The sequence below is a fragment of the Arvicola amphibius genome, chromosome 5, assembly GCF_903992535.2.
Source record: "Arvicola amphibius chromosome 5, mArvAmp1.2, whole genome shotgun sequence".
Classification (NCBI taxonomy): domain Eukaryota; kingdom Metazoa; phylum Chordata; class Mammalia; order Rodentia; family Cricetidae; genus Arvicola; species Arvicola amphibius.
The window spans coordinates 158,040,587-158,064,507 of record NC_052051.1 but is presented as its reverse complement, the minus strand read 5'-3'; the positions used below and the strand labels follow the sequence as shown (position 1 = coordinate 158,064,507).

The 23,921-nt window shown below is 37.6% G+C and overlaps 1 protein-coding gene across 1 annotated transcript in view; it reads right to left on the bottom strand.

Moving 5' to 3' along the window:
• The window catches only part of Neto1 (neuropilin and tolloid like 1), a 101,665-nt gene that overhangs the window by 18,176 nt on the left and 59,568 nt on the right, over nucleotides 1–23,921 (bottom strand). The window contains exons 5-7 of the mRNA XM_038331024.1: nucleotides 22,744–22,785; nucleotides 22,500–22,627; nucleotides 7,908–8,136 (exon numbers count right to left, since the gene is read on the bottom strand). Coding sequence (XP_038186952.1) covers nucleotides 7,908–8,136; nucleotides 22,500–22,627; nucleotides 22,744–22,785 — 399 coding nt within the window. The remainder of the gene's footprint in view (nucleotides 1–7,907; nucleotides 8,137–22,499; nucleotides 22,628–22,743; nucleotides 22,786–23,921) is intronic.

Genomic DNA, 23,921 nt, shown 5'->3' with positions numbered 1-23,921 from the left:
GCTCTTAATCTACTTTAAACATTATAATGGTGTGATATTGAAATCTACCTAAGAAATCAATTTATACTTTAGAATAATGATAACTTATGACATGTCTTTTTTACATCACACACACACATATAACTCTTGAAACAGATTAAATATAGTCACTCTGGGTCTCAGTAATGATCCCAGGTCTGTCATTGTGCCTAACATCATCTTTCAGGGAAAATATGTTATTACTGAATAAATATCATAATGATACCTGCTCTTACACTATATAATATGCTCATATCTGAAATTTTGGATCTCAGAAATACAGATAAGAGAGAGCATACAGAATTCATCTTTGGAGGTTGTATCACCCCATTTAATATAATCTTTTCTAAGTCCTTCCATTTACCTGCAAATTTCATTTTGGTTTACAGCTCAATAGTGCATATATATCATGTACATATGCCACATTGTCATTAACCATTAATCAGTTGAAGGATTACTTGCAATGGCAATAATGGCACTTATGTCCTGGTGACAACCAACATCTGTCTAACTAGAAGAGAATTAAAGTGTGGTTCTCTAAGCTTAGGCTGCTACTCATGGATTGGAAGGATCACAAATCCTGGAAAAGAACCTACTACTCCCACTTTCTCAAGCCAGTATAATTTACAACTACAATCTGTACATTTATCCTCATATCCACAGATAAGTGTAGTTTCTACTCCTCATCAAAGAAGCATCTTTTTTGCAGCAGATGGATACTACAGTTGTTCAAAATGCAGAAAACCACTGTCTGTAAGTTTCCTGGCCTCAGTAAATGAATCTACAACACAGCTCCTACATCTCAGGTTCAGGAAACATCACAGAAAAAAATTTTAAGAGCCAGAGGACTGGGAGGTCTGCTGTGAAAGGAAGGATGCCCCAACGAAACCTCAGTTACATGGTTGGGTTGCTTAAGTAAGACACGTACAATGACAGCACTCATCAGCAAATCACCAGAAATCTTTAAGCACCAGGTAGTTATTTTCACATAATCTCCATAAGTCAGATGTCAAGCACACGATCACCACACATGCCTGAATGCAGACATCAGCTGTAACTATGATCTTCAACTTTGTGCCAAGAGTTCTCTTCCAAGATTGTTAGATTGTGTGGAACACAGGTTCTTGGAATTGTCTGACTAATTTCCCTGTTTGTTGGTGACCAAAACCTCTTTGAAATCCAGTGTCTGGTACTCTAAGAAGCAGCCACGGCTCCTCTAGTGTCAGCTGTATCACTGGATTATGTCCCATTGTCACAGAGTTTCTTGGTTTTGTCAGGTCTTCCAAGTGGCCTTCTCGTTTTACCTCCTTATAACTATTTGATTAAGGCTACACATTCTCAGGGAAATTTTGTCATAGAATACAAACTCAGCACCATTCACAACAGAAGCTATTTGTGGGTTCTGCTATATTGTGGGTATCCTAACTGTAAGTGCTGCTATACCTTGGGTATCATATCTGTAGGTACTGCTCTATTGTGGGCATTCTATCTGTAAGAGCTGCTGCACTGTGGGTATTCTATCTTTAAGTGTTGTTGTATTGAGGGTATTATATGTGTACTTGCTTCTGTATCATGGGTATTATAAATTGAGTACATACTATGAAAATTTATTTTATGTTAGCTAAGAATTGATCTTTACATAATGTCTCGAAAAGCAATGCAAAGGATATTCTGTACAATTTTATCAAAAATAAAACTATTACTTTGACTTGTCTTATAAGCTGGCCTGAAACCACATGAACTATGTTATTTGAGCAAACTGTTGTAAATAATTTATATATAATCTTAAAGTGTCCAATATTTAAAAATATCTTTTACTTTCTTATCTGTCTACAACACACATTTCTTGCTCACCAATCAAGTACTATAATGTTCAAAAGCTGTCCTTGGGAGAAGAACAGTAAATAGCTCTCACTTCTCTAGAAGTGAGAATTGTCCTGGCTTATGGGATGCATCCATTCCCATTACTGAATTCATGCACAAACCCAGAGCAAGAATGGCTCTGAAACGGCAATAGGTGACTCACTCCGAACAGGTGCAATACACCAGGTCCCCAGCTTTCCCATATTGACGTTACATTAATGTTAAATCAGTAATCTTGCCATGATTTGTTATGTATAAATATAGTCAAAGTTAAATACTAAATATAATCTTTTTAATTGGATGATTCCTCAAGATAGTCAGTGCCTATGGAAAGAGATATAAATATATTAAACTATATTATTAGAAAAACTTTGATATAAGTCAGTAAGATAAAACTCAATTTATCATTAATTGTTCTATTCAAGAATGACCCAGAATTATTTTCCACGATAGTATAGATGTACTTTTTCTAATTCCTGAACTAACTGAATGTACTGTCTAATTCCTGAACATGGAGGTAACTATACACTGTTTGTTCTGCATGTGCTTTTCTTAACAAAGTGCTTAGCTGTCACCAACAGCAAGATTTGCCACTATTCTGTGACATTTCTGGTCATAGTGAAAACAGCTGAAGAAGAGAGTATTCCTTCTGCCACATGAAAGCTGGCTACAGAGGGTGATTTCACAGCCTTCACTATAGGGAAATCCTTTCTATTTGGGGGATCTTGGGTCTCCTATGGGCAGTAATATTATTTCTGTGATAGAGAAGGTCATGTAAGACTGACTTTGTAATAATTTGCTTGCAACATCTGCCGATGTGACAAGAAATCCATGTCCCCACGATAAACTCATTTCCCCTTTTCCTGTGATTAATTCAGATGAGAAAAATGTTTGATAATTTAAACATGTATATATTGGTATTTATCTCTCATCATATTGGTGGATCACATTGGTAGATCCTGTAGACTGTAGTCATTTTAATTTTAATTATGTCTAATAGTTATGTGAGGGTAGCTCTTCAGCCAGAATTAACACATAATGGGGCCAAAGTATCAATTACATTTGAAAATCATGTAGAGTTTCTTTGAACTGAGCCAACTGGTCACCCAATTTCATCACCTTTGTCATCATTAACCTCTTTATAAAAAGAGAGGTTTAACCCAGAATGTCTCAAAGGCAGCAAAGTAACATTATGTTATGTACAGATGTTCAGTCCTTGCCTCAATTCAATGAGCATGTTGCCAAGAAGAGGATACCATGCAGAGAAGAGTGATTAACCTCTCTGGACATTTATCTGGTTTTAAGCTTATACCATGAGAAGATATGTGATAGATGATTTCTGAGCCCCGCTTCGACTTGGTAATGCATTTTACTTTCTTGTATGCACTCGACTATAGTCCATTTGGGAACCCTAAAACGTCTGCCGTCTTCTAGGTGGTCCATGATTAACAGAAGTGCATTTCGCAGAGTTCTCGACATAGGGAACCCAGGCATCAAGGCACCAGCAAAGTTGTCTCCTGAGGGCTCAGCTTCTCCATTTCGAGTCTTCCACTCTAGTGGTGTGTAACTGTAGAGAGCTCAGATTTTCCAGCACTTCTACATGGGAACACTGAAATGTCCACAGTCGCCTTGCAAAGTCCCCATTTCTTCACCCTATCATTCTGGAGATTATCAATGATTGTCTCAATATACAGACCTTAAATGTGTTTGTTATCAGGTACACGTTTGTTTGGTCATATAATTACATTATGTGTTTTGTTATTAACAAAAACTAATCTGTATACCCTTAGCTGTTGTTTTATTTGCCTACTCATACTGGGGTCTAATTTTTATGGTAAGGTATTTAGAAGATAAAGGTTTATTTATTTGAACTGGGTCTTAGGAATTGAGTCTCTGCGAGGTGATGAAGATTAATTAATCATCAGTGTAGATGCCTATCATTGACACCAGGAAGCCCCATATAAAGCTGGAGAGAGACAGTGCACACATAGAAACTCACACACTTAATCACACATATATGTACACACATATCCACACACATGCCTGTTTGGACACTATCACACTGGTGCACATGTGATGTCTATTCTGCAAACTGCTGTGTGATTCACTTCGCCACTTTCAGACACTGTCAACAATCCACCCATCACCAGAACGGGCATGCAATCTGCACTTCCGTTACTCTACATTTGCCTCTTTATGACACATGCAGTTTACATGTGTAATTAGCAACAGATGACAGAATAATGCCCTATAAACAAAAGCAAATATAGCCATACCCACCATTCACCATGCAGTTCCAGATTTGTTGCCAAACTTAGGTGGCATAAAGCCATGGTAGGTGAGAAACCTGAAGCTTCTTCAGTGAGTCATCTTGATGCCTATATAAGAACTCCCGCCAAATGATTTTAAGACACTTAATTCAAGTAGAGACTCACTTTTTATTTTCTTATAGTTCCTACACCTTATCTAGTAGATCACGGCTCCAATAAATAAAGCAGTATGCACATAGTTCATGGAATAATGACTTCCCCCTTCAGTACACAAATACAATTCTTAATGATAATAATGAAGGAAGGAAAGCAAAGCACCATGATAAAAATATTGAGGAATATTTAATATTTTCTCTAATTTTAAAATATTTTATGTAAATAGTTTTTTTTCTTCTTATGATGTCATAATAAAATACAAGCTCTACTGGGCCACTTGCAGTAATGCATTATTTTTTGCACAGTTCTAGAATCTGCAAAGTCCAAGACTGACGTATCAGCATGGTAGGTACATGGTGACAATCAGCTGAGAGGAGAAAACACCACACTGGGTGCTCACAGGTGGGGAGAATGGGAAGAATCACTTCCTGAGGACGCTCTCTGTGAAGCCCAGGCCCATTAATGATTGTTTGTATTTGAAATCTAATCAATTTACAAGACTCTCACCTCCTAAAGGCTTCATAGTGTATATTAGATTTTTAATGGATCTAGTTTGAAGGATTTATAGAAACCACCAGACTTTCACATGACAAACTGACCATGTATTGTGCAACAACAGAGATTATTCAATATAACAGGCAAGGAATCCCAGATTGCACACCAAGGCTTTAGTAAAAGCTTATTGCAAATGAATGTAATGATTGGAGAAACTGTTACTGTAACACCCCTAATTCAAAGACAAGCAGACATTCTCTCCTACGGAAAAACTTAATGGGTTGGTTGGACCTTCCTTAAATGTTGAAGGAACATCTCTCAACTATACGTATGTGATAGGTTCATAGCATGACATAATCTACAATTCTTACATGCATGCAGATTCATAGATACCCATAAAATTCAATAATCAATTTTAGAGGTAAAAGGGACCTTAGCTGTTAAAATTTCCTGCTATCCTACATATTATTAAGCTTTCCAATGGATTATTTTACCCATAAAAATGCCAAAGTGTAAACTACAAAGTTTTTATTTTGATCACTGTAGTATCCCATGTTCCTGACACCTTTTGGTATGATTATTGCAAGTCCTTTAATTATACAGCTAAACATTTTTCCCTCATAAAATGAAGTTATTGGCTCATATTGCACTTGAGTAAAGTCTTAAATTGTAGAGGATATTTTAAATTTGGCAATATTTTTCATTTATCTGTATTAAATTTTATAGTGCAATAGATAAAAATTGAAGATTTTTCATGATATATAAGATTCACAGTAGTTTGCCACCCCATTATATATTTATAAATTAGATAGGCGATCTCAGTGAGTTATGATTCCAAATTGAAAAGAATATTCAAAAGATTCCTCACACTGGAGGAAAGTTTAGAAGGCTGAGCACATAAAAATGTGTTTGCTATACATGCCTGATGACGTGTTTGCTCTCTGAAAGGATCTGCTCTACAATGGTGTCCTCTGCCTGCCACATATGTGTTCTGGGACACATACTACACAAACCTTAACAGTAACTAAAAATATAAAGCCATCAAATAACATTAATTCTAGCACATCTGTATTATTGTGAAGGTTACCTGAACATTTCTTTCTGTAGTGAGACTACTTACTAATCATTTCTGAGCATTTTACAAGAGAAAAATGTATCCTCATTGACTAGGTGCAACAGTTCCGTCATCCATATATTTTCCAAAATATCATGTTACATAAAGCAAATGCATAATGTGTTATATAAATAACATATAGTAAACAAAATAACTAAGATGATAGTTTTCATCAAAACTGTATTCCACAAGGCATATAAATTGCTATTAACACTTTTAAAAAGCAGACTCTGAGACACATGTTGCAGAACCCCACGAATTGAGCTGGAGGAGATGGGACCGTCGCTGGACCTTGTTCTGAGGAGGACACACTTAGCGTCAGATGACCTTTATAAATTGTCTACGAAAATGCCCAAAGCTCTCAAGCCAAAGAAGAGAAAGAATATCTCTCAGGATACTTTTGGTACAACTTTTGGAAGGATTCATATGCAGAAGCAAGACCTAAGCAAACTACAGACCAGGAAAATGAAGGGGTTGAAGAAGCGACCTGCAGAGATGGGGACAGACGACGAGGGGAAAAAAATCAAAGAGAATTAAGAAAAATGAATGAAACCAACTGACAGTGACCACTTTCTTGTGGTTCTACTAAAGAGAACTGCTCGATTTGAGTCTGTTCAGTTTTTTCATAGGAATTAGTTGCTTGTTTGTAGGTTTTTGGAGGGGTGGTGGTATATGAGATCTCATATTGTAGCCCAGGCTAGCCTCAGTCTCCCAAGAGCAGCAATTATAGGCATGTACCACCATACCTAGCATATTGTATATTTCTGTAACATAACTTATTACTTAAATTTTTAAAAAAATTGAAAAAAAAAGCAGACTCTGAAAGGAGCACTATCCTAAATGTTGCTGAGCCATGTGGCATGAGCCCCAAAAATATCACTAAAAATTTCTTCATATTCTAGTCTAGAAAATATGAGATTATTTTTCAAATATCACCATGAAATAAAGATCCAAGACCTCCAGCATTTCAGTCAACCACTGAGAAGAAGTCAGAGCCTTCACCATGCATAAACAACCCACAGCTGGGCAAAGACTCTAAGTCTAAGTCCATGGTACAATTTAGAAAGATCAGGTGACACTCAAGGATTCTGGTGTGGTGATACAGAATACACCAGCTGCATAACTAGAAAGAAATTGAAGTCAAAAGTATTTGTGTGTTTTATAAAATAATTATCTAAAACTTTTCACAATTCTGCCCCTAAAAATCTGGGCACCCAGTGCTGTTTACAACAAGAGATGTCTTAGAAGGCTCTGAACTCTTTTTCTGTCTTTTCTATTCAGACAGAATGCACGGCTTCAAAATATGAGACTTTTCCCATTTAAACTGAATTTCTTGTCATTTTCTTTCATTTGCTTATATATTTGAACCATAAAATAGCCCAAGTTTCCAAAGAATGTCCTAATATTTCTGTTCATACAGCTCATTATTCATTAAACTGTAGTTTTCAAAATTAAAAATCATATACTTTGCAGTAACTTTAAATATTATGTCACTTAAACATTGTCTGATTTTCCCGTAATTCTGTCTTCCCAAGCACTCCCCTCTCCCCTTTAACTGTAGCTACGCAGTAGAGAGCCTGTCCAGATTAAATGAGACTGCAACAGAAGCTTATTAAAGCCAATACATCAAACATTTTATGGCGTTTTGAGAAAATGATATTTAAACTCAAGCTTCATCAGCAACTGCAGCATCACCTCCATATTCCTGGCAAGAGCTAAACCGAAGGCAAACAAAATCCATCATTTCCCAGTGGAAGAGCGTGCACTCGTTCAAGCGAGGCTATGATGCATATACGGAAATAAATACTCTGAATGTGATATGTAGCTCCCACTGCATCAGAATGAGGGGAAAGGAACCTCACTGGGTTTAGCCACTTATTAGGAAACACCCTGCTGTGCCCAAGCTGCATGAAGAAAACCCCATTAGCAGCAAAGGAGCTCTGCAGCCTGGGACACCTCTGAAGGACAAGCAGTGAGTAAAGGAGCCTTACGTTCTTGAAAGGAGGTGAAGAGCATCTGAAACCGGCTGTTGCGGCTGCCCTCGTCCGCCCACATGCGGATCACCCCCAGGCCCGTGCGCAGCATCACGTCGTTAGCCACGGTGCTGCAGAACTTGGCCTTCAAGTCCTCCACCGAGCTGCTTCCGTCATACACGGCTACAAAGTTCCTTTTGCACTCATTTGAATTCTGCATCTCATAGTCCAAGAAACGTAAGTAAATCTGTAAAACAAAGACAAAACGATCTGTTCCTTTCACGAATTTTAGAGCAAAGCTAGGAGCTCCTTCTTTCTTTCCAGCCTCACAAGACAGCCTTGATTGCAATCAGCCCCATTATTTCCCCTTGTGGGCCACAGGCAACAAACTCGTGCAAAGCAAATTATCTTTAATATTTCTTTTCAAGTCTTAGTATGCTACTTAAAAAAAAAAACTTAAATGCACCATTTCCTTTAGCTAAGTATTTTTTTTGTCCTGATGATCCTGATGTCATCCCGTGATATATCGGAAATCAGATATTAGCTTTCAAAACTTATGCGCTATTTAGCTTTACATATGGAAGTACTTTAAATATTTATGTATTCTTGTTCAAGCACCCTTCTTGTTTTGTTTTGAAAATTTTTATATAAAGAACAATTTACATTAAAACAGTGAAAGACAGCTTTTGATTTCAGCCTGTTTAGATTACAAGTATTCAGTGTTGTGGTGTAGCATACCAAAACATTTTAAAACGCCAGTCTAGCTATTTTCATCATACTTAAAAATCAGGCCACTTAACTAAATCTACACAAATTAAAGTTAAATTAGCATTTAATGAATACAATGTTCATTGACACCAGTTCATACGTCATCATTAAATGCTCCCAAGAGTTTTGCAATCATATGTCGATGTACTCAGATGTGACAACTCAAGAGGATAATTAACATGAGGCCTCTGGCCCCACTGTTCACACTCTTCCTCAAAGATGCACTGTGTCTAACGCACTGGTTCGTGGCAAAGAGATGTCGCCTGACTCTTCCAAGTGTATTCAGAACCACAAGTGATTGGTTCCAGTAGGAATCAGACTACAAGACTTATTGATTCTTTAATCTACCCACTCAGCAATATCCACAGTCTCACAGCCACAATTCAAATAACAGTAAGTTAGAAATGAAGCTCTCACAACGTGTGGTAAATCATGACAGCAATATAGAATGTGAAACTATGAATTATATACACTAAAAGCAAGTGAAACAAATTAGTGAAGGTGCAATAAGAATGATATAGGAATAAAACTGACCTCCATTGAACACACCAATTATTTGTTTACATTTTATTTTTTAATCATGATTATCTATACACTATTCTATTTAAATTAGACTTACTTCGTGCATACAAACAAAGGTGTACTTTTATTTTAAGTTCTTGTTTGTCTTTTTATATTTATTTTTGTTGTTATTTCAAAAACTACGGAATGTGTTTGGCACATTTCTCTACATATCTGGGAATGTCTATTCTATTCTAAGTTTAAATTTTCACTATCTCAGTTAAATACAAATATATTATTGCCCTTGCGTATTATTAGGAAACAGACATTGGACACTGTAGAGTCTCTTACAAATCAGTTGCATGCCTTGTCTCCTAAAACAAGATATTTTAGCAATCTTCTAAACAATCTGTGTGTCTGTCAGGTTCAGTCTCTGTCATGTCTTCCAAATCACAACCCAGGTAAACATAACACTTTTGAGTACGAAGTCAGTGATCCCATGCCTCCACCCCAAGTCCTCACCAGAGGCGCAGTACAAGCATTGAGGAGCCTTGCTCAGGCAAATGTCTTCCCTCTTCCTTCCAGGACTGTGTTTCTTTCTTCAACTCCCAAGTTCTGTGCTGCAGGAGCAGCAAGTCTTCCCTTGGAGGTACTGGTCCCTTACTGTAGCGACTTCTTCCTAGTGTGTGTCCAGGTTGAGTTCAGTCACTCCATTCCCAGAAAACAACCTCCCTCTGCAGCCTTTTTCCTCATACCCTCCATGCTCAATTAGAAGTGAACATATTTTAAACTATGCTTCCCATGACACTTCTTCTCTATTCAACTAACTACAACTTCCATTTTCTTTATTAATTTCATTTGCTTGGCATTCATCATATATTTATGGGATGTCCATACACTAGACATTTTTTGAATGTTATAAATAATAATTATGCACATAGGTTACAATCAATAGTATGAATTGTTTAACATAACTCTCAAAACAAACTAAGATCTAAATTAGTCATCTAATTTAGATGACTGAGATCTAAAGTATATAAATTATATGACAATATATTTTATACCTGTGTGAGCTGGAAATGAGCTTTGATAACTCACACCAGAACACATGACAAAACTTTGAGAAGGACGAACAGGCAGAAAGTTATGAGGAGATGAATGGAAATGAACGATTGTTGAGAATTGGAGTTTTACTCTGATTTTCATACAACAAAGTCTTCATATGTAGGACTCCTGTAACTTCCCAGCTACTCTGGATAAATTTTAAGTTAGCTGACTTATCAACATCACATACAACACATAGTCAAAGGAAGCACACTTCCCCAACATAATAAATTTCTGAAACTATCTATAGTATTCCAGAAATGTCCAGTTTAAGAAAGCCTGATTTTGTTTTGTTTTTGTTTGGGGACAGCACAACTGTTTTAAAAAGTGTTTGGGTTTCTGGAGATCCTGCTAGCCAAAGGAGGACAGGGAATCTTTCTCTAAAAGTTTGGTACTCTTCTGCTTTCTTTGCTGGGGATATATTGTATTTAAGTGTTCATGGAAAAATCTGGAAGATGTTCTTAACTACTTCCTCTTCCAAGTCCAGTCACTTTGTTTTTGCAAAAGATCTCCTCTGCCTACACAGCTAGGGTGGTTTAATGGGGACAAAACTTGTATAAAAGTGTGATGCTCCAAATGTGAGGACAGATTAGCTACAAAGTTGTTATTGAGACAAGTCAGATGAAGGGAACGTTGGAAAACTGTTCCTTCATTTCAGGTTTGAAAACAAGGTGGGTTGTAGTGTTATCTAATAGAAGAGAACAAGGAAGGAGGAAAAGATTGGATACTCAAGAAAATTTATTGAAGGCTCAGTTTGGTTGCCAAAATAAGCACAGGGACACAATGTTAGTCCAGGATTAGGTACTCAGTGGTTTAAGAGAACCAATATACCATTATATGTTGGGTTTTCTTTTTCTCTAAATGATCATGTCAAGCTGCCTTTTAAATATTTCTATATGTAGAACTGTGGGACTCCCACCCTTGGTCAAAGAAGTTTTTTGTTGCTTTGGATAATGGCCAATGCAGTAACATATTTCTGTTCCAAGCGCTAAATGTCTCTGTAAGTGCTCGGCCATTGAAAAGTCATTTGTATACCCCATCCAGGCTCAGGAAGCATTGCAGAAAGGGGTGCACCTAGAATGTCTGAGCTATAGGGGGCAGAAGCATAGTGTGAAATCTGCTCTCTGCACATGATGTGGCCCTTGTATACATGAACGCACAGCAGCAGAGGTTACCGGTATAAGTTTTAAGCAAGATACAGTCAATTAAGAAAACCCAGTACGGACATGAGCATGCGGTGCTTTCAAGACTCAGACCCAGCTGAGGAGCTATTGGCAGCTGATGGCCTCTGGGAATAGGAGTAGTTATTCATTTTTAGGCCTATGCCCACCTAAACACCCCAGTGGATGATCCAATGCCCATTCACATGTATGGAGAAGCAACTAGACTCAGAAAATTTAAATAAATTAATGGAAGGAGGGTGTGAAGTTGGGAAGGTGTGGTGGGGATGTCATGGGGAAAGTCAGAACAGGAAAAATGAGTTGTGGCTAAGAACAAGTCACATCTATACCAGTATGACACTTCCAAATCATAAATAACATTAATGGAACAAACATAAATCTGAAAATGTTAAATCTGAATTTTTGACATATGTATCACTGTGTCTTTCCCATACTCGGATGAAATGCTTTTTAAAAGAAGGTGTTTTTCAGATGATCTTTGTTAGGAAGCTGGAGAAGAGACTAATCAAATGAATGTGAGCGCCTGAAGCAGGAATCATAAGCCCTGTTTCTTAGATTCTTTTCATCATGTTGTTTTGCAGTGTCCTGAATAATAGTCAGTAATCTGAAAGCCCTATGAAAATTAAATGAGAATCTGCCGATTTTCATAAGATAACAAAAATGTTACATGCTAAAAAAAAGTCAGAATATACACATATCCTAAACTACTCAGCAATAAGCCTGGCATGGTTCACCACTCTCAAAAGATCACACAAATTTAATGGAAACGCATACAGTTTTAGCAGCCAGAATAGGAGATACGTCACACTCCATCATTTTTCTAATGTAGCATAAAGTGACCATGAATATCAGTAGTGTTACAAAGTTTAACAACAACAACAGCTAAATATATATCTACAGAAAGAAAAACAGTGAAAGAAAATGATTAACCAAATCAAGATGGGGAAAAGAAAAGCACATTTTCATTTGACCCTTTCAAATCCAGAGACTTCAGGGGCATAGGATGCCTGAGTCCTTTCCCAGTTTCTCATTCTGCAAGCAGAAACACAGACTGGAATAGGAATTCATGATTATTAGAAAAGAGTCTGTGTACATCACTCTTTATATTAATATATTAATCACAAATTAATATATTTTCACAGCTTCTGACAATAGATTAGTGTAACAAGAGATCAGTGCAACATCACGTTAGTACAACAGCAGATTAGTCCAGCAACAGATTAAAGCAAGACCTGTTGAAGATAAAGAAAACTGATACTTAGAAAAGTCAGGTCACATTTTCAAAGTGACACAGGAAATTTAGCCTTGTATATACTTGTACTTCGGACTGTCTGAAACCAAGCTACTTGGTATCTTCATGGCATTCTATGTAGTCTTAAAGAAAACTTTTAGAAAATGTTCATGTGACATATATTTCAGAGGGGAAGTAATCTACTTAAGGAAAACCATTTTAAGTGTTCTTTTTTAGGTAGAAGAAGGGAAGGGAGTTGGGAAAGGAGAGAGGGGAAGAGAAGAGAAAAGGAGACAGAGAAAGAAGGGAAGAGGCAGGAAATGTCCTGTCTACCCCTTCAGAAGAGGAGCAGGATAAAGGAGGAAAACAAATTTTAACAAAATAAAAACAAATTGGGAAAACCCTATGAAGTCAGGTCTTTCCAATTTCACAAAAGAATCTCAGAAACGTGTTGCTGAAAAATTAAAAAAAAAAAACCTCAGAGATAATAAATGTGCTCCTTTGAAATAAATGACTATTTTAAAAAATAACTTTAAAATTAGGACTATTTAAAGTTGAGGTAGTGCTCTAGTTAGAAAGTCAGCTGACATCCTGGACCCAAGTTTGACATTTGACATTCTGCACTGTCTGTGCACCCAATGTTCCTGATGAAGAGTGATGGGCAGTACCTGCCTTTAACTTACTTCTATAGCTCAAAGTTCTTTTTAATTTCACATGGAACTCTGTCTATGAACGAAGTACACAACTGCCTTTAATAGGTTTTGTATGAACACTTGTGAAGCTTTTATGATTATTTAGAACTTCAAGTTTTCTTTTTAATAGGCAAATAAAGTATAGGGGTATGATGTTTGCTTCACTGGAATGAGATGTGTCCATCTGTAAGTTAAATTTTTTCAATAAAAAAAATGTGATCAAAATTTTCCTTACTAGCTACAGTCTCTATCATATAAAATTTCTCCTTGCAGATTTCAACAATATCTTACTGGTCTTGGAGGACAACTTCCAACAGCCTCCCATAAATATTGGCCCAAAGCCCTTGTCATTACATATTTTTATGAGAATAACCTTAGATATTTGTTTATATAGAAGAAATACAGAAAAATCTTAATTTTGGAAACAATTTATGAGCCTTTCAACTCAGTGGACATCTAAAAGTGTTGAGTGTTTATCTTAAGTGCAATATGCTAGACATTTTATTTAATCCTTTCCTTAAAAATATAATCCAGCATTTGGAAAATGGTTCAAGGGTTAAAAGCAATTTTTGCTCTTGCAGAGGTCCCAAATTCAGCTCCCAGCACCCACTGCTGGTGGCTTGTGTCCACCGGGATGTCCAGCTCCAGGGGATCTAATTTCTGTTTCTGGCTTCTGAGGGCACTTACACTCATGTGAGTTTGTGTGTGCACATACACATATACACATGCATGCACATGTTAACGCACACACATTTACAAATACATAATTAAAATAAACTAGTATAAAAATAAAACAAAGCAAACGTTGATCATCTACTGCATCTATGCTTTGAATTATTTTGAGAACTTTCACTTTTTACCACAAGCTTGGGGTTAGGCCAAGTGTGCACATTCACTTGCTAATCATAACAACACCTTAATATGAAGCAGTCTCATTTTAGAAACTATTAAGATAGTCACTATAACTAGAATCAGTGTATAAGATTTGTGACACAGTGATTCCATGCAAAAGAGTTATTTCAGGTAGCAAGTGAAAAAATAAGAAAGAAGAAACTCTCTAGTCCCTCAGTAAAGTTAAGAGAAAATGATAAACAGAATAATATAGATCTCTGGTGAAATGGTCAGATCTCTTCTCAGTGAATCATTTTGATGTATTCCTCTTTTTGATGTGTTCACTCACAAAGAGTTGGAAATGACAGGATGATTCACTGAACAAGACATGGAAACCATTTCTCAGGGTATCTGTTCTCCAAATTGCACTAATGTGGAAGAAAGCATCAGGTTTATATGCAAAACAAGTAAATTTAGCGGAACTTACTAAACATCGCATTGACAAGGATATTTTAATACCAGGAGCTCAGAAGTTCCTCCTCTCGCGTCATGATGATATGGAAAATGTGCTGAGGCAATTATTTGAGACTCGACAGAAAACTTTATCTCAATAAATGAAAGTTGAGTCATCCATAGGTCTGACATATGTTATTCATGGTTTCAAGACCACTGGACACCTTAATATTTGAACCACCACAGTATAAAGGCCAGTACGCAGCAAGGGTTTTGTGGTTCCTATTGTGACTGGACAGTTGAGGAATATATCAGTTTGAATACTACATGAATTTGGAAAACATACATAAAAGTAAATAAAACAGGTTGTAAAATAAAAAATATTAAAGTGATTTTCAGATAGATATAAAAAATACCAAAAATATTGAGTAGCCCTATACATTCTCACATCCTACAACTAATATTTTATTTTACACGTTATACTAAAATTTTCATGGCTGTTATCTACTTAAGATTTTCATTTTCATTTTTTTCGTATTTTGAGAGGATGAAGGCAGATTTAATCCTTAGAACCTTTGAGGCGTTTTCTTGTTTTCAATTCTAATCATTACCCTCGTCTATTGTTACACAAAAATCAACCTCAACTTCAGTAGACCCACTTCAAATGATCCACTTATTACTGCACAATCCCCAGCTTAGGACTCTTGATTTAGATTTAACTGCCGTTTTTAAACCTGAAATTCCATGTTCTCATACTTCCAAGCTCAACACCACCGTTCATGCCTTTGGCTATCTTCATCCCCAGAGAGATTCCTTGGTCTCCTGACTCCGAGGTTCCCTCTTCTGTCTATAAAGAAAGCTCTGCTGTGTGATTAGATTAGACTCAGCTGGGCCACCTCCCTTTGCTCTTGGTCATCTGATTGACCGTTTCTCTGGTATCCCTCAAGCACCTTTTACCTAGCAATTGATTTTATTGGAACCAGATGTGTGCTGTTTTGATATACTTACAAAGTGATAACTGGGAGTGTAAATTGAGGATCTTTCATAGGCACCTGCCATACACATGGGTTATCACACAAACAGAGCTTAACAGCTTGGTGTTTTATGAAATACAGACTTATTTTTCATCTTCTGAAGTTGAGTTGACTATAAGTGAACTTAGGATATTTTGATTTGTTAACCAATTTAAATTTAATTTGAAATAGGAAAATTATGTGGAGATAACAAAAGGTAAATTTTTATTCTCCCAAAGCACTACTCGCTTTCCTTGGCACATGCTTGGTGAAACTTTTGATCCTATCCCCTATGGTACTTGTTTGAACTTGTTCACTTTTCTGAATATAGTGGTTATGGGATATCAGACTAGGACAGAGATTTTGAGATATTATCCTTGTTCCAGCCGTGCTACTTGAGAGCTAAGTGTCTGAGCTAGTCTCAGAACATATATTTATGGGATTTGGATTTTTAACAAGATTTTCATATATTACTCAAAATTACTTGATTTTTAATTATTATACAATACCCCTGCCAAATTCTTCCCTCATTTCTTCTCTGGAATATCATTTGATCGGCATCACTAGCACCAGTCCCTTAGTATATTGAGTTCAAACCTGTTTACCTCTAGTATAAAATACAAATTACAGTTCCCAAAACAATGTAGATTAAGGAGACTACTGTTATGTTCTTTCTTTCTAGATACAGTTTACCTTAAATTTTACATGTGTTTTCTAAATACATTTGTGATCATTTCAGCATATTTAACATTTATAGATATGTACTGTATTGTGGCTGTACTCGTCACTCATTACCTTGTCTAATTTCCCCCAACCCCAACATTTACTACCCTTTGTCTAAGTAGTTCCTCTCCTTTTTCCATGAATTGTCTTAGCCACTGAGTGTAGTAGAATTTGCTTGCAAACTCAAGAGCAATGGGAATAAGAGTTGGGGCCATTTTACTACAATGCTGTCAACTTAGCAACAGCTACAAAAGAAGAAAATGATGTCTCCTCTGGCAACCTTTAATTGACAATGGTTTCTTAGAAAGGGTAGGGCCTTGTCTTAGGATTTCTACTGATATGAAGAGATAAGTATGGCTTCTTGGTAGGACTTTCAGGTGGGCTCTTTGCTAGAGGCAAGCATGTCTCATTTAAAGAAAGCCTTCCTGACTCAGCTTTAGCTGCAAAACTTTGCAGCTCTTTTAAGCGGCTCTGCCACCAAACACTTAAGTGGTGTTTATGAATAGCCACCAGCGTGCTTCTTGGTGGTGGCAGGGACCTTGAAACGCCATAGAGTTGTGGCAATAAACATGGCTCTGGCAGGTACCTCCGCCATGAGGCTGGAATCTCAGAAAGCTAAGGAATGGGCTGAATCCAGCCATCAAAGCCATGGCTTTAATCCTGCTTACATTGTTAGCAAATTAAAACTCATGTGGTCAAAAAAAGAGAGATACAGTAAAGATAGATTCAAAGATTAAAAAAAAATCTCTAAATGGTTTACAGTGTGTTAAAATATATGTAGGCTTGGGAGAGAAAAGAAAAAGGATAAAGTCCAAGAAAGAAAGAAAGAAAGAAAGAAAGAAAGAAAGAAAGAAAGAAAGAAGAAAAGAAGAAGAAGAAGGGAGGGAGGTGAGGAGGGAGGGAGGGAGGAGGGGGGTGTTCCGCCATCACCCCCCCAGCCCTCCCTCCCCACTCTCCCTACGCATCCATCTCCCACTCCCTCCCGCCCTTCCTTGGAAGGAAAGACAAGGCAAGGAAGAAAGAGTTGTTGGATGTGGTGGCACACACCTTTAATCCCAACACTCAGGAGGCAGAGGCAGGCAGGATCTTCGATGAGTTCAAGGACAATCTGGTCTTCCAGAGTGGGTTCCAGGACAGCCAAAGATATACAGCGAACCTTGTCTCAAACAAGCCAAAACTAAAAATAATAATAAACGAATAGAGTTTAAAATAAAGCCACATAAACATGGAAATACACAAAGAGTCTGGATAACACTATGTATTGTGTTTGTTTTTAAATTGTTTGATGGCTTTTGAGGAAGAGTCAAAAGCTGCTAAAGATTGTTTGATTATAAATGCTGTTGGATTAATCCAGCATATAATTTGAAAATGCCTTGACTTCAAAATAAAAGTCAAAATCATGTTACTTTGGAGAAGAGGCTTTGCTTTTTTTTTTTCTCACAGAAAATGAGAAGCTGTGAATTCATTCCAGGTTAAAAAAAATTAGGTTTGATCAAGGAAGATCCCATGAGAAATCTCTGATAGGAGCAGATGGCCCAGATGTCGAGTTCTATACCCAGAACATCCTCAGGATTGCTAGCTGAGATGATCCAGGCTCACAAAATACTCCAGGCAGGAATTGACCATATTTCTAAATTTTCTTTAGGTCCCCATAAGATTATCAGCACTCCTAATCAGGAGGTAGTAGCCTGGAAAACTATGCCCACATTCCCAAAAAATGGATAATGGATGCTTTTCTTTGTTTAGAGTATTGGTTACAAGTTGTATAGATATTTATACAAATTTAAAAGTTGTATAGTCAGGGAAAAAGCTAAACAAGGGAAATTTCATTCAGAGTTCTCGTTTTGAAAAGAGGATGGGGGGCTGCTGTGGGACAATGGTTTCTCTCTGTAAAGATGTTTCTTGTACTTGTTTAATAAAATGCTTATTGGCCAGTATTCAGGCAGGAAGTATATCTGGGGTGATTAGGCAGGAAGTAGAGGCAGGACAATGAGAACAGGAGAACTCTGGGAAAAGGAAAGAGTCAGTTTGCAGTCATCATCCAGACACAGAGGAAGCAAGATATGACTGCTTCTCCGAAAACGCTACCAAGCCACATGCCACAGACAAGAATAATGGGTTAATTTATGATGTAAGAAAGAGTGAATAAGAAGCCTGAGCTAGTAGTCCAACCAGTTTATAATTAATGTAGGCCTCTGTGTGTTTCTTTGGGACTGAACAACTGCAGGACTGGGTAGGACAGAAAACTCCATCAACACATGACAACTCTTATAAAAGAAAACATTCAATTGCAGTGGCTTGCTTCCAGTTCAAAAGTTTAGTCCATTACCATCATTGCAGGAAGCAAGGCATCATGTAGGCAAATATGGCACCAGAGAAGAAGCTGAGAGTTCTTACATATTAAGTAACTGGAAGTAGTCTGTCTCACTGGGCTTGGCTTAGCATATATGAGATCTGAAAGTGCACCTCCACAGTGGCATACTTCCTCTTCCAATGAGGCCACACCTTCTGATAGTTCCACTCCCTATAGGATTCAAAAGGTCCTCCTCCAGGCAGAGCTGAATGGAATGTGGCCCCATTTTGTGCAGGTGTTGCCATTCCACTTAAAGTCATTATCTACAAATACCTAAAGTTGAGCCCTCATGGAATTCAAGTTCAAATTCTTACCACAGTTTGATCTTCCATTATTCCCTACAGATGACCTTTCTCTGAATGAGATCTAAAACTTGACACATTAATTCCTTTCCTACTGCCTTGTTCTAGAATCTTCACACACACAAAAGCCTGTTCACAGAAGGAAGTGTGTTTATACCCCACATGGTTAACTCAAAAATACCTCTATTATCCTGACCCTGCTTCTTTTATTCTATTTGTAAATGGCCCATCATGAAATGGATTTCCAATGTTATTTTTTTCTCTGGCTTTCCTTGGAAATACTGACTGATCACATTTCTAACTACAGGAGTCACCTCATTAATAAAGGAGATATTAGTACATATCCTTTTTGCCAAGTGCTAAGAATCAAAAATCATTGTATAGAAAATTTAATCATAACAAGCAAACTCTATCAGTGTAACTGTTTACTATGCAGGGTCAGGAGAGAGTCATTCAAATATTTACAAGGTCACATTTCAATTTTGACCTATGCTTTAATAGTTTAGTCTCATAAATCACTAGGCTATCCACAAAGATAAGAAGCTCACAATTGCAGGAAACCTTGCTTTTTGGTTTTCTCCACAGCATTCAATGGCATTTCTTGTCCTCTCAACCTCTAATTGAACAGAAAAGGCTGTTACAATAGAACCATCTTGGTTCAGCTCTGCAGGCAGCGTCCCCTTTGGGTCACCCACTGCCGGATTCTGTGACAGGCAGGTGCACCAGGCATTGTTCTAGGAGTATACAAAAGACAGATTATTGCCAGCTGGAAGAAGGAGGCGTGTGTTTATACTCCACTTTAACACCAACATGACAAGGTGCTGCTAAAGAGAGCAAGGTGCTGTGTTTACAGTTCCTGTGCACAAAAGCTGGCTTTTATAAAAAAAAAAAAAAAAGATCTCCATTCATAAAGGTGAAGAAAAACAAGCACTTTACTGAGAATCCACAAATTGTATGTAAGATAAATTTAGCTCTCTGATCATCCAGACAAGTGTTTATGAGTTTGCATTACAAATATCAATTCATTAGTTTATAAAATACCTTTTTATATAGAGGTTTGAACCCAGGGCTTCCCGCGGGCTAGAGAAGTGCTTTATCACCACGCTGACCTCACAGTCCTCTATCCTTTTACTCTTGAGACAGGGTGTCACAAAATGTCCAGTCTAGCTCTGCAAACTTGCTCCCTCTGTAGTCTAAGCTAACCCTGAACTGAAAGGATAACCATCTTGCCTCAGCCTCCCACCTGAGCAAACAGAATCACAGGTCTGTGATGTCAGTCTCAGCTAACACACACCTTTTAATTTTCAAAGAGAAGAAGAAAGACAAATGCAGTGTCTAAATTGTTATAAAGCAAAGACTTTTCAAAACACTTGCTCCCACACAGGGAGATGTATAATTGTCAGAGCTCTGAGCAAGATCATTCTTTCATCTTGCCTAAGGTTCTGTAGCTACCTGTTTAAAGAAATGGGCAAGAAATATAATCAGGAATAGAAAGGCATAAGTACTTATTGAAGGGCCAACTCCCTCCAAATTCTAACAAAACAAACAAAAAGCAGCAAAAAAGGCTTATGTTTTGCTCAGTCTGGGTATCTCACCATCAAAATTCTGTGGTATCTTTCTATCCTAATAGTCCCTTCACTGGTCACCAGAACAGAGTAAGCCCAGTCCTAGACTCTCTGTCTTCTCCCTACGTAGGCATCTGTTCATGTTAGCATACGTGTCCTTTCTTCCCACATAATGCTTTATTTCTGAAATACAAATCCAGGCTCATCCCCTTTCTCCTGGCTTTTCTGATACCACTGAACACTGCGAGTAAACTCTGGAAAGACCCACAGAGCCCCAGAGCTTACAGACTTGCCTCCCCGACCCCCCACTGCCTCAGTAGGTCTCAAGATACTGTTTTAGTTCCCGAAAGGTTTGCTGTCCTCTCTGCACATAAAGACTCAGAGGCTCTACTTGTTGTCTTGAGCTCCTCTCTCCTGTCTAGTTCCCATGGCAATCTAATGAGACCTTGCCCACTTCTGTGCAGTAGTCATTGTGGAGTCTTTTCTTCCACACCTTCTTTACCAATAGTTCAGGGATCCAATCCTATTGCTCAGATGGTTTCTTGACATATACGTCTAAGTACTAAATAAAGAAGAGCTGAGGAATTAGGGTAGCATGCTCTCTCTGCCCCCCCCCTGTCTCGTGTGTGTGTGTGTGTGTGTGTGTGTGTGTGTGTGTGTGTATTTGTATGTGTGTATCAGAGCACCTAAGCACATGTTCATCCCTGTGTGGAGATCAGAGGTCAGCTTTTGAAGTTGTTTCTCATGCTTCATAAGGTCTCTCACAGGCCTGGAATTCACCAATAGTCCAGGATAGCTGGATCTTAAACCCAGGGATCTGTCTTTATCCTCCACCTCTGAAAATATGAGTTCTCACCATTGCATCAAATTCTCTTTATATTGTCTGAAGGGATTGAATTTAGGTCCATATGTTTTCAAGACAATCATTCCACCGATAAAGCCATCTTTCCATCCTGCTCCCCCCTGCCCTGCCCTGCCCATCATATTTTCATTGGATAATAATGGTCTGGGCTTTCCAGTGTCATCAAACCAATTAATTAAACCAGAAATTGATTTTCTTCAATGAATGGTCAGTATAAGTTCAAGTCCAGTCATTTTAGAACTCTGTCATATGCATGGAAATGAGAATAAAAATAAGATAAAGGGAAAATCAGTAAAATTTACTGATTTTTGTTTTTAACAGTTCCTCTGAAGGCAGACCTGTAAGGATAAATGCATTCTTCACTGTTCTAAATAGTGTTTTTAAAGTGATTGTCTGCATCTGAGTTTTACCCCTGTTACATTCACTATGATGCACGTAGCAGTTAAAGCATTATATTGTGTTTCTAGTCCTCAAGACTTGGTGTGGTCAACAATAGATCTGGAGTGCTTGTGTATGAAGGACTTGGTCATATACCCCCACATTCACCATAACAATTACAAGGAATACAGTCAACAATCCCAGAAGACTGTCCTCTCTCTTCACGGAGATGTGAGCTTTCCTAGGCCCTGTCGCCGACATCCATCCTTGGACACCTTTATTTCACAGGCTAGAGAAGCGTAGTCTCATAAACCCTTCACACTTTTTCCTCAGACGTAGCATTAATTTGAAACTGTGTGTACTGACAGTGAGGGAGATTGTTTAACTTTATTCCTGGCAAGCACTCCAGCCTGACACTAAGATCCATGTTCCAGAGAGGCAGACTTGCTTCACTCATGTATAATCTGCTAACAAGATCTCATACTTTTGTGCTGAAAAGTCATATTAAACAGGAAGATACAAGTCTCATTTCAAGACACAGGATACTTCTCACGTATAGCATGTTTAACACGTGTCCCAGTGCTACTAGATAATGTGAGAACTAGGTGCTCTCGAGTGCACTGTTGTGTGGGTGCTTCACCTTTGGGACTGACCTTGGATCGTGGCGGGGCTCGGATGTACCACTTGCAATCCACGGCTTCACTGGCAGAAGCTTTGCCTTCCTTCAGAATCTGTATCGACTCCACAATTCCTTCAGGACCGCCCATCTCAAACTCACACGCTAAACAATAAAATTCCAAACACACACAAAGATGGAGCTTGAATAATAAACCCAAAGTATACTTCACCGCAGAAAACAAAGACCTCTGGACATTATCAAATCTTTGATTTACCAACCTGGCAATGGTTTCAAAACTCCAAGGTCCTTAAAGTCGGGATCTTAAAAATTGAGAAAAAGACAATTAGTTTTATTCTGCATATATTTCTCACTATGATATTGAGTAATAGTCCTTCAAATTATTCAGGAAGTACCCTGCATATACATTTGGAGAATTTCAGTTATAAAAAGTACATGATAATATTAACTTATGAATTTCAAGTGTATGTCAATATAACCACATATTGCTACTGTTTTTTTCTCACTAAAAAGGAGCTGTTTCAAACTTTTAACACCATTGCTGTACCATATACTCAGCTCATGTTATATTTCTGTACAGTATATCCATGGGGAAGTCATAGTTTGAGTTCTTCATACATATTACAAAAATAACTTGTTTTCTAGTTCAAAAGATTATGCAAATTGTTGACAAACATTCTTGCCTAGGATTTTAGCAGCATGGAGGTCACGTAGGAAAGTGAAACACCTTTCTCTGTAGCTGAAAGACTTTTCCTGTTTTCCTGCCATGTCTGATTCATGCCAGGATAGCTTTTATAGTATTCCTCCATTCTCTGCTTTTTAAGCTCCTATCTCATTCTCTGTGAGCCAGGTCTCAGGAACTAGTTCCTTTTTGCTTATTTGCATGCTTCATGGGAAGTTTGATTTATCATAAACTTTGCAAATGTCCTTGTTAAAAGACAAAAATGTCATCATCAATCCCATTTCCTGGGTTTGTTTATAAAGTAGGAACACAGCCCATGACGTGCAAAGTTGAGTTTGAAGAGCATATCTGAGAATGTTTACCCAATGGGATACATGAGGCACTTGTAGACTTTCTTGCTATTTTGGAGAACCTCTGAAGTCATATGCATTCTTCATTGCTGAGAGGCCCTAAGATCAGACATGACTGTGTCAACTCTGATGACAAACTGAATGAAGCACAACCCATATGAGGAACATTTGTCTGACTTGAAACAATCTATATCCACAGAGTCTGGCCAGTTTGAATGGAATTTCCTCTTACCTGTGCTAAGATAATGGCCCTGATATGATGATACATGATTAAAGAATTTGTGTGAGTAGTTTAAAGTTGAGTTTGGAATTTAGGATGATATTTCTATAATAAAAGAGATACTGATAAAAAAAATCTTACGGAATTTGAAGTAGTTTGTGAAATAATTCTCAAAAGTGACCATCA